Raw genomic sequence first — 10,295 nt, 5'->3', positions numbered from 1 at the left:
AAAGTTATACTGTGATCACCACTTATGTAGACAGTGATCACCACATATTGTGAGCACTGTGACAGTTAAAAAAGTCAAGCATGAACAAATTTAAGTGAAATTCAGAAACAGTAGGTCATGTGTACAGAAACTATTACTGAAATCACCACTTATTGGTGCCCTCATCCCCACTTAATATGGATGAAAATCCAATGACCACCACATCACCCATGACCAACTGGGAATGCAAAAATAACCTTGGGACCATCCACCCACCTCCAACATGTCCAACAATTCATCCTAGTTTTCCAAAATATACCCACTTAAAAAATCCACAATTCGTGCATGGGTCAGAAAGTTATACTGTGATCACCACTTATGTACACAGGGATCACCACATACTGTGAGCACTGTGACAGTTAAAAATTATGCATACAATACCTTTGTCATAGCTAATAAAACAACATAAACATATGACATGTAAATAAATATACAATTTTACATTAACATCAAAATAAATATTAATAGACAATGAATTTGTAATGACTAATACGGTAATGTTGCTAAATTTTGTACTTGTTCAAATTATGAATATCAGTTAAAACATAAAATATTTATTGTGTAATAGTAGAATGTCCCAAAAGCATACTAAAATTAACAATAACATAATCAGTCATATACAACTACAAACGCTTCCTTCTTTTCCTGGAATACGTCATCCAAGGTGTTTTCAAAATAGGAGCCTTGACCCGAATTCTGGGTTCACGTTTCATGCGTGATATCATGTTACTTTCTTCATTTGGCACCTTTTCTTCATCTTTTTGATTTCCCACATCTTCTTGTTCATGTTGTCCTGCATTAATATCATTCAACTCATTCTTTTCCCTATATGTATAATCCACTGATAGTGGTTCAAGTAGAGGTGAAGGACAATCTTCTGGAACAGACTTGTGCATTTCACTTATGCATTGCTTTAACTGCTTCACAATATTCTCAACATTGGTAATCAAATAATCTTGTCCTTAGCTCGATGAACCATTTCTGCAGTTTTTTAAGCATTTTACCAATATCATCTTTTGTTGGTTTTAGGATGTTATATGCATGTCGACCTTCTTCAAAGGCTTCTTTTACAATTACATTCTCAAACTCTTCCTTGGACACAGGCAAATGAACAATAACCTGATTATGTAAATAATAGTGAAAACATAAATCAATGCATTACTACATCATCAACAACAATATTTCCCTACATATTTGAATTAAAATGATGCCTTACCAAATTCTTTTCCAACGCATATGCAATTTCATGGTCCCCCAATGTAAAGTCCATCCAATTCAAAATTCTAGGAAATTTTATTCTTCTGGGATGCACTTTTGTCTTGTATGAGAACAAATGCTCCAATGCCCATATCTATATACCATCAATATTAAAAATTTCAATCATGCTCAATAAAATATGAAATAAATTACGCATATGAACTGAATTATATAAACATAAACATTTCAAAGTACCTGTAATAAGTATACACATCCAAAAATGTGGATATGTGATGTACTTGATTCGTTCGTAATACACATCGAAGCTGAACACAAACTATTTACTAAGTACTCATAAACTACTAAACCCCAATTAAACTTTTTTAGTTGCCCTAAATCATCCAAAACGCTAAACAACCCAGAATGAACAATACCCATTCTATTTGGTAGTAAAAACTCTGAAAGGCATAACAATATGTACAATCTACAAAAGTCCTCAATGCAACCATCATTGTCAAACTTCATAATTTCATCAAAAATCATCTTGACATTGATATTATTACTTTCAAATAAAGTCTTAGTATGACTTTCGTCTGCTGCTTTGTGCAAGTCTATTTTTTCTCCCACAACTCTCAACCCCAAACCTAAACAAACATCTACCAAGGACAACGGGACAACTTCACACCTTATGAGGAAACTTTGTCTTCTCTCCACCCACCTAGAACACAACTCCCTAAGTAGGGTTCGACTCATTTTTACCTTGTCACCCAACAACATTACCCATGCAAATGGGGTTGATTGAATGAAACTCTTTTGTTCATCAGTTAACCTCTTATTCACTACACCCAGAAAAGTTGTTCTACAATAATTTCGAAACACCTACATATGAAATCGAAAAAACAAATCATCAAAAAACAAAAATCAGTGTGCGTTGTGCACAAATTATGATTTTGTTGAATCAGACCTTGTGCTCCATAACCAAATCATCGACTTCACCTGCATCTCCCTCCATTATATCCTGAAAAAAAAACTGTATTTATCCACCTAAAGAAACATTGATTTTTCATATATATAACTTCTGCCTAGGTGGTGTCTGCCCTCACTATTTACCCACCTAAAGAAACAGGGTTTATTTCTTCTTTATTTGTTTTATTTTTACCATACTTTACATGCATCGAATAGGATATGTTATTTTACTTTCCCTTCGTATATATTAGGGAACCTAATCATATGGAGCAAGAAGCTGGGGAAATATGATTTGAATGCTTATCAGGTACTCTCCTTTCACTCGTTGGGATTATCTGTCTCATTGTCATACTAATGTGTAATTACACTTGTAACAAACATCACTCAGAGGAGGAATTTCAATATTAGTTTAGATGAGCATAACCAAAGAGTGTTTTTGCGTGGAAAAGCAATTACAGTGATGGAGGAGTGTATTCTGGTCTAGTTTTATTTTAATCATTGCAGATTAGGTAACCAGATTATGTAACCAGAATCCCAAATCGGAATCCTACACAGACCCTAAAATAAGAACCCAAAACGAAACCCTATCAAACCCCTAAAATCACAATCCAAAACAGAAATACAAAATACACAGCATGAAATCGAAAATGAATGCCAACCAATCACAAAAGCAGAGAAAAAAATCGCAACCATAATGCAAAAAAAAAAACGAAAAGAAACCTTTTTTGAAGCCCCAAATCGCAATCTCCCAACCCTTTCAGAAAATGAAAATGAAGGTTCAAATTGGTGGCGTAAATTGAAGGCGCAATCTATGAATTTGAAGGTTTGGTGCCGTAAATTGAAAGCGTAAGCTACGAAATTGGAGGTGCAAATTGATGGCGTAAATTGAAGGCGCAACCTATGAAATTGAAGGCACAAGCTGGTTTACGCTGAAACCCTAAACGAAAGAACCAAAATTTCATTGAAATCAAAAATCCCATTTTGTTTAACCTTATTTTTATTTATTTAACGAAAAGACACATTTACCCTTTGCCATGTCATTAAATCTGCCACGTACTTCAGTTGTATCCAGGCGCAAGATATCAAGCAATCATTTTCCTTATAGATGAGAGAAAGGGTAAGTTTGTAATTTGAGTGCCCCTTGATTTGTTTTCATGGGTTCATGTGTGTTTTGATGTAATACTGGAAGGTAAAACCGGCGGAGTCTTACCCTGGTTTTGTTTTCAAGGACGGTATTGCTTTTTTCTATCAAATCAGCAATAAAGTTATTTATTAGATTAAATATGTTTTTTTTTTATTAAAAGATGAAATTGGGGTTTTCTATAATTTAAACTTTAAATTTTATAAAATATTTTAATATTTTAGTTTATATTGAAAAATTGTTTATTATTTAAATTTCTTTTATTACAAATACATAAAAAAATATTTCAGATGAAAGTACAGGCACCAAAATATATTTAACCAAAATAATTCAGTTTAGATTTTATATATTATTTTAAAATTAATTTTAAATATATACTCTGTAAAACTAAAAAATATATAAAAGAAATTAAACAGAATCTCGCGTTGTTGCCACGTATTAATGTAAGGCAATTGCTTCCTGCATCCAATCAATTTTTACTTGCACTCAACAAAAATTTTAAAACTCCATTCTGTCCTTTTCACACATTTGTTTATGGATTTTAATATCCGGAAGTCATTTTTGTACAATTTTTTATTTTGAAATCTGGAAGGTCATTTTCATATTTCATTTAAGCTTTCGAATGGTCATATCCGGAATGATGTGTTGTAAATGGTGCTAAGGATTGAGATCTAGAACTTATTTATGTTTGCTTACGGATCTTGACATCCAGAATATCATTTATGCTGTCCAAATAAGTTTCCGGATGGTGAAATCCATAAGTGACATATTAGTTCTGAATTTGTACATCCAAAAATTTGTAATTTGACTTAGGGATATGAATATCCGAAAGGAAAAAATTTGTAATCTGAGAGATCAACGGATCACATAATCCAGTGCATAAGCAAAGCGTACCGGATTAGATAATCTGTAGGTATACCGGATCTGGACCTACCAAATTAACACTTCCGGATTGTGTATTCCAGTGCCAAAATGAAGTATGGGTACATAATGTGGAAGTGATTTTAAAACTCCACATGTGTCTTACGAATGAGGTAATCCGGAATCCATTTTGTTGTATTAATATGACTTACGGATTATATAATCCATAATTCATTTTGCAGGTGAAAATTTTGACTTATGGATTACATAATTCGGAAGTCATTTTTGCAGTTCTAAAATTACTTACAGATTACATAATCCAGAAGTCATTGTGTAGAAAAAATTTGACTTACGGATTATAGAATTTGGAAGTCAGTTTTAAGTATGAAAGTGAATTTTATTTTTATTTTGCATACTTGTGTGAATTTATGAAAATTATAATAAAATGAAAATGTCTTAGGATGTGAAAGGGGGGTAGTGGTCATCATCCATAATCCTTTTCATTATCAATATGAACATCATCATCAATCAATTTCTCAACATCACATAACTCTCTTCTATGAACGGATGTCGTCTGTCTTCTGCGATCATGACCCCATCACCTCTTGTTTTAGCCATATCTATCCACAACACAATATCAATTTCAATTATTTAGAGACAATGAATAATATCATCATGTCTACATAATATATTTTACTGAAATGGGTTGAAAAACTTTAAAAAAAAATATTACAACTTTCAGATTACGCAAGAATAAAACAAACCTACCAGATTAAGTAATCCATAACTCTAATCATACACACTGGATTATGTGATCCGAGAATCATTGAATCCTAAGTTATACCGGATTACTTAATCCGACACTCATTGCATCCTTCTCATTGAAAGAGGTGTCCGAAGTGGTGTTGGGACTGCGGCTGCTGGGAGTGAAATGGTGAGAAAGAGAAAGTGAAATTAAAGTAAGTTAAATTAATATTTTAATATTTTTATTGAAGGGTATAAAAGTAAATGTGGTTTTAGTATGGGGTGCCCAAAAAGCCATGGAGGTGCAGGAAGAAGCTGTCTCCAGGGAGAATCAGCCTCAATGTAATTAGTAAGCCTAAGCCCGTATTGGATAGGAGCAGGCTTGCCTTTGTTCTTGGCGTTGGTATTAAACAGAAAACAAAAAAAGAAAAACAAAAATCGAATTCTTGGTGTCTGGGAAGAAGAAGAAAAAGAATAAGCCTTCTCGCACTTGCAGTAAAGTTTGTGCACTCGCTTCATCACACACGTTTAACTTGTTTTTCGCCGGCAATAGAAATCCAACTCCGCAAGTAAGGATGAAAGGTAACAGAAAACGACGAGTGGTCGTTCGCAGAAAGCCTCTTTCCGATATCACTAACCCTTCTTCTTCTTCTACTACTTCCTCTTCTGCACTCGATAGACGTGTCACTGAAAACACTGTTGCCGCCTCCACCAATCTCGATAATGCCCCAAACCCTACCCATCCTTCACCGTCCGTTCCCTCCACACCATCTCTCAAAGCACCCTCTCTACACGCCGCCGATTCAATAACCTCCCTTCAATCCGTACACACGCTTCCTTATTTTATTGATTTTACAATTTTAGTTTCTCTTGCAACCAAAGACACATTCCACCTCGCAATACTACTGTCGCTTGACAAATTCAATTTCAATATACCATGTTTAATCACTGTATTTAATTATCGCTATTTGATTTCAAGCTTTCGTATAACTATGTTTAATCCCTCTGTGATTTCTTTTCTTTTTCTTTTTTTCCTTGAGAGATTGTTGATGCTGTTGATGCCGAAGCTTCTGATGATGTTGAGGCTTATGACCCTGTTCAGCCTATTTCAGTAGTGTACAGCCTAAGACGTTCTTCGAATAAAAGAAAGAAGGACAAAGGGAAGGCAGTGGCTGTTCCTGTTAGCAGCACCCCAAATTTGAAGATATCTGATAGTCTGTAAGTATTAACCTTCAAAAAAATTGGTAGATTGTGTTTTTGTCGAAGTTGTATTGAGTTTTAAGATACCATTATCGAGAAAAATAAGAGAGGGTTTTTTGAAGTTTGGGACCCGGGGAAAATAATTGAGGGTTTTTTGAAGTTTTGGGACACCGGAAAAATAATGAGATTGGGGACTAAAATTCTAACCATGGTAATGTTGTGAAAGCTTTCCTGAACCGATACTTTTTTTTTATTTGACCTCTTTAGCCTGTCCTGTTTTGCCATTACTATGGTGCATGCTCATGACATTTTATGTTTCCTTCGTCTCTTTGTTGGATTCAATGTTATAGTTGGAAGTTCTTTCATATAACTGCTGTGGTGTATGGTTTTGTGATGAAAAAACAGCCAGAAAAATGATGAGTTTGAAGGTTTGAACCTATCCAAGGCCAAAACATTGACTTCTCCTCGGGCAAAGGTATATTAATTTACTATCAAGTTTCTGTGTCCTAAGTTTCTGTGATTTTATTAGGAAATCAAAGGATGTTGAATTGTTAAAAATATTGCATATTGCACCCAGAATTTCCGATAATTCTTTATTTACGGTTAAAAGATGAGTATCCTGCCTTTCCATTGGTGTCTAATGAAACTAGATAGACAATTTTAGAAGAAAGAAACTCTATGAAATGTCTTCATATCTAAAATATAATGGGTACTTGCCCTATTTGTAAGTCATGAATTTGTGTGAAGGTGAATCTTGATGTATTGGTAAGATTGTCCCTTTGGCGATTGTGTCATGGGAGCCTTCGTTCACTGATACCTAATTCTGCACACTTGTTTTTAAGTTAATTATTCAATCATGTCAAAATAAATATTTTGGTAGTATATGATACATATTTGCTGAATTCTCAGAATCAGCAGTCAAACTTCCCTGGATTTTAGAATACATAGCAAAACAGATCTCTGACTATGAAGAGTTGTGTAAATTTGAAATGGAGGTTGAATCTAGTGATGAGTTGGATCACCCTCCTTACTTTAAAAAGGTTGATAAAGTTGAAGTGAAGGTTGAATCTAGTGATGACTTGGATGATCTTGAAGTGAAGGTTGAATCCAGTGATGACTTGGATCACCCTGCTTACTTGAAAAAGGTTGATAAAGTTGAAGTGAAGGTTGAATCTAGTGATTACTTGGATGATCTTGAAGTGAAGGTTGAATCTAGTGATGACTTGGATCACCCTGCTTACTTTAAAAAGGTTGTTAAAGTTGAAGTGAAGGTTGAATCTAGTGAAGAGTTGATAAAGCCTGCTTGTTTTAAAAAGGTTGATAAAATTGAAGTGAAGGGGGAATCTGGTGCTGAGATCATCAGCTTCAAGAATATCTAGAACAGGATGCTTTGTTATGGACACGATAAATTATATTATAATAGTTATGTAAGCTATTTAAAAAATGAAAATGTGAAAAACATTGCAGTATTTATGTAAAAAAGTTAAGATTATCTATATGTTTCTGATAAAATCTGAAAAGGCCGAATCACAACATTACTTTCTTTAATCTCAAAGAAATGGACTACTTATCAATTTTTTTATTAAATTTCAGCCACCTTACTTTTAATAATTCAAACATTGGAAACACTATTATTCAATTTTTCATTACTGATTGAAGACGTCTAACAAATCAGTATAGCACCTGAAAGATTAGCAAAATTGTTTTTGAGAGCAGTTGGATTGAGGAAAGGCTCAGGAATGTTATTATCAGCATCACTTCTACATGCTATTGTAGAATCTCTTCAACCCCACTTACCAAGAAGGTTTTCCTAACTGCAAAACTTCTATCTGTTCAAGTGCCATAATAATTGATAACTCTTACTCCAATAAAAATAGAATCTTAGAAATATAAATGTATCCATTACATAAACCACAGAGTCTCGAGTTGCCAGAGCAAGAATATCACCACAGGATACCACTTGGGGCCCTCCTTCTCCACCCTGACCTTAATATCATTTATTACATTGAACCCTTTAGCTGACTGGTTGTTTGTAGCTTTCATACTGGAGCATACCAAATAATTGGTATTTTCTCTTACACAGACTTTCACCAAATTATCTTGTTCAATGAATAAATCGTTTACTTGTAAACTCTATCCCTGTTTTCAGGTAGTGTTTGATATACTTAAACATAAATTGCGTTTGATATACTTAAACATAAATTGCATGCTGTCGTAAATATCTGCAGAAAAATTATTTTGAAATTTTTTGTCTATGTCATTCTTAAACATAAAAAATATTTTTTTAAAATGTTTTTATTATATTAAAGATTTAAAATATATGGTAATCATATATTTATCTACCATTTTTAATATTTAATATCTTGATTTACACAAAACAGAAATATGTTAATAAAATGATACTGTATAACAGCTAACACATTTAAAAGAATTTGTAATTAAAAACAATTACAGAAATATTTTATGGGAGATAAGCATGGTAAATCAGTGCATCCTACGTGTAGATTAAAAATAATTTTTCATCCAATTAATTAAGAGACCTTGTTGGAAATAGGTTTCTCAATATTTATCATAATATGGTACCAAACGATACTGGACGCATTGTTGATATTTTTCGGCAAATGTACCGAATCAATTGTAATATACTCTTTAAAGTACGAATGTCAAACCCACAGGAAACAATTCTAATTAAAATTGTTCTGTTATAAAACTCATTAAGTATAGAAAATAATTTTGAGACTTTGTTCATAACCAAATTAAAGATTTCACAAATAACTCGGAGAGTTAGGGTTTGATTCAAGACATAACAAAACCAACTTATCAAATATAGAGAAAGATACTTGTGATTGATTTGTGTTGATCTCAATCATCTGTATTTTGAATAATACAATATATAATACTCAAAACTACTTATTCTTAATGCTTAATTTAAAGTCATTCACCTTGATTCCTCACAAATGAAATTCATAAGATAATTTCTCAAATACTGATTCCTCAGATATCTAACAAATCATCCAGCTTTATGAACAGAATTATGATGCAATTAATAACCTGGAATATATTCCTAGCATTACAAGTTATCAAGTATTTTCGTCTATTTCAGATCCTTAAAGGTACTTTCCAGTTAAATTTAAGGATCAAAATCAAGAATCTATTGATCAGACAAAATCAAGCAATAAGCATAAAATGAAAATACCAAGAACAAGTAGAAAAGAGAATATTATATATATATATATATATATATATATATATATATATCACCAAGAATACATTTGATCAAGGTAAATTACATTCAATCCCAAGTTAGAAATAACTTAGCCACTCATGACAACTCCTCCAATCTTCATTCTTGATCTGGATTGCATAAGAAGGGCTGATCTGAGCAAGTTCTTCTCCTAAGAACAAAGGTTTTTCCTTCTTCTCTCACTAATCTCTCTATAAAAATTCAATCTTTCTCCACCGCTTCCTTTTGAGTTGTGTTTCAAAATTTATATAATCAACTTTAGCTCAAGCTAGCCAATTTAGCTTAAGCTAGATCTTTCGGTGCATTTTTAGCTTGAGCTAGCGATTCTAGCCCGAGCTAGATCAGGATTGCACCTTTAATCAACTCTAGACAGTTTTAGCTTGAGCTAGCAATTCTAGCCTGGGCTAGATTAGTATTGCACCTTTAATCAACTCTGGACAGTTTTAGCTTAAGCTAAATACTCTAGCTTGAGCTAAATCTTCTTGTGATCCAATTAAGTTTTTACTTTCTTTCGGTCAATGCCAGCTTGAATAATTCTTTCAATGCTTCATATTCATCTGCAATTTACACAAAAATTGAGATTAAATTTCTTCATTTGTTTCTTAGTTCAAAATATATAATCAGATTCAATAATTCTCAGATTAGGGTAATTTTCTTACATTAAGCAACAATTAAGTTCCAAAGTGTTCAATTTTCTCAATCATAAAAACTACACATTAGCACTTATCAAATTCCCCCCAACCTAGAATCTTGCTTGTCCTCAAGCAAAGTAATTGAATCCCAAAAAATATGAGTTCATTCTTCTCCTAAATCTTTAGAAATCAAATCTATAGTTTAATATCAGAACAACTTCATGGAAAGAGCACAAGATAATTCAACAAAAAAAATTATGGTGTTTCCTAT

At 32.9% G+C, this 10,295-nt stretch overlaps 2 protein-coding genes across 6 annotated transcripts; one reads left to right on the top strand and one right to left on the bottom strand.

Moving 5' to 3' along the window:
• Positions 1-539: 539 nt before the first annotated feature.
• On the bottom strand, positions 540-3,184 carry LOC137826589 (uncharacterized). Of its 3 annotated transcripts, none has more exons than XM_068632603.1 (5): positions 2,923-3,184; positions 2,201-2,254; positions 1,492-2,115; positions 1,256-1,390; positions 540-832 (listed from the first exon to the last, which is right to left on the bottom strand). In XM_068632603.1, exons 2-5 carry the CDS (start codon positions 2,246-2,248, stop codon positions 761-763), a joined length of 879 nt encoding a protein of 292 aa, XP_068488704.1. In that variant the 5' UTR covers positions 2,249-2,254; positions 2,923-3,184; the 3' UTR covers positions 540-760. The 3 variants fall into 3 exon arrangements, 2 of the variants coding, with proteins under 2 accessions (XP_068488704.1, XP_068488703.1); XM_068632602.1 differs by having other exon boundaries at positions 540-1,158; positions 2,923-3,182; XR_011083540.1 differs by lacking the exons at positions 1,492-2,115; positions 2,201-2,254 and having other exon boundaries at positions 540-1,158; positions 2,923-3,179.
• A 2,202-nt stretch (positions 3,185-5,386) lies between these two features.
• Positions 5,387-7,888, top strand: LOC137826469 (uncharacterized). Of its 3 annotated transcripts, none has more exons than XM_068632440.1 (4): positions 5,387-5,772; positions 5,991-6,166; positions 6,554-6,623; positions 7,865-7,888. In XM_068632440.1, the coding sequence occupies exons 1-4, from the start codon at positions 5,524-5,526 to the stop codon at positions 7,871-7,873; spliced, it is 504 nt and encodes a 167-aa protein (XP_068488541.1). In that variant the 5' UTR covers positions 5,387-5,523; the 3' UTR covers positions 7,874-7,888. The 3 variants fall into 3 exon arrangements, with proteins under 3 accessions (XP_068488541.1, XP_068488540.1, XP_068488542.1); XM_068632439.1 differs by lacking the exon at positions 7,865-7,888 and adding an exon at positions 7,058-7,640; XM_068632441.1 differs by lacking the exon at positions 7,865-7,888 and adding an exon at positions 7,058-7,640 and having other exon boundaries at positions 5,402-5,530; positions 5,989-6,166.
• Positions 7,889-10,295: the final 2,407 nt, after the last annotated feature.

Source organism: Phaseolus vulgaris, chromosome 8, assembly GCF_000499845.2.
Source record: "Phaseolus vulgaris cultivar G19833 chromosome 8, P. vulgaris v2.0, whole genome shotgun sequence".
Classification (NCBI taxonomy): domain Eukaryota; kingdom Viridiplantae; phylum Streptophyta; class Magnoliopsida; order Fabales; family Fabaceae; genus Phaseolus; species Phaseolus vulgaris.
Note: the sequence above shows the minus strand (reverse complement) of the source record. Positions and strands in the feature narration are given on the sequence as shown.

Excerpts from the sequence above, each read along its gene's own strand:
- LOC137826589 (XM_068632602.1), bottom strand. The coding sequence starts at position 2,248 with ATGGAGGGAGATGCAGGTGAAGTCGATGATTTGGTTATGGAGCACAAG. Across the intron at positions 2,116-2,200 it reads ATTTGGTTATGGAGCACAAG|GTGTTTCGAAATTATTGTAG; the intron begins GTCTGATTCAAC and ends TTTCATATGTAG. Across the intron at positions 1,391-1,491 it reads GATGTGTATACTTATTACAG|ATATGGGCATTGGAGCATTT; the intron begins GTACTTTGAAAT and ends GATGGTATATAG.
- LOC137826469 (XM_068632439.1), top strand. The coding sequence starts at position 5,524 with ATGAAAGGTAACAGAAAACGACGAGTGGTCGTTCGCAGAAAGCCTCTT. Across the intron at positions 5,773-5,990 it reads CAATAACCTCCCTTCAATCC|ATTGTTGATGCTGTTGATGC; the intron begins GTACACACGCTT and ends TTTCCTTGAGAG. Across the intron at positions 6,624-7,057 it reads TGACTTCTCCTCGGGCAAAG|AATCAGCAGTCAAACTTCCC; the intron begins GTATATTAATTT and ends CTGAATTCTCAG.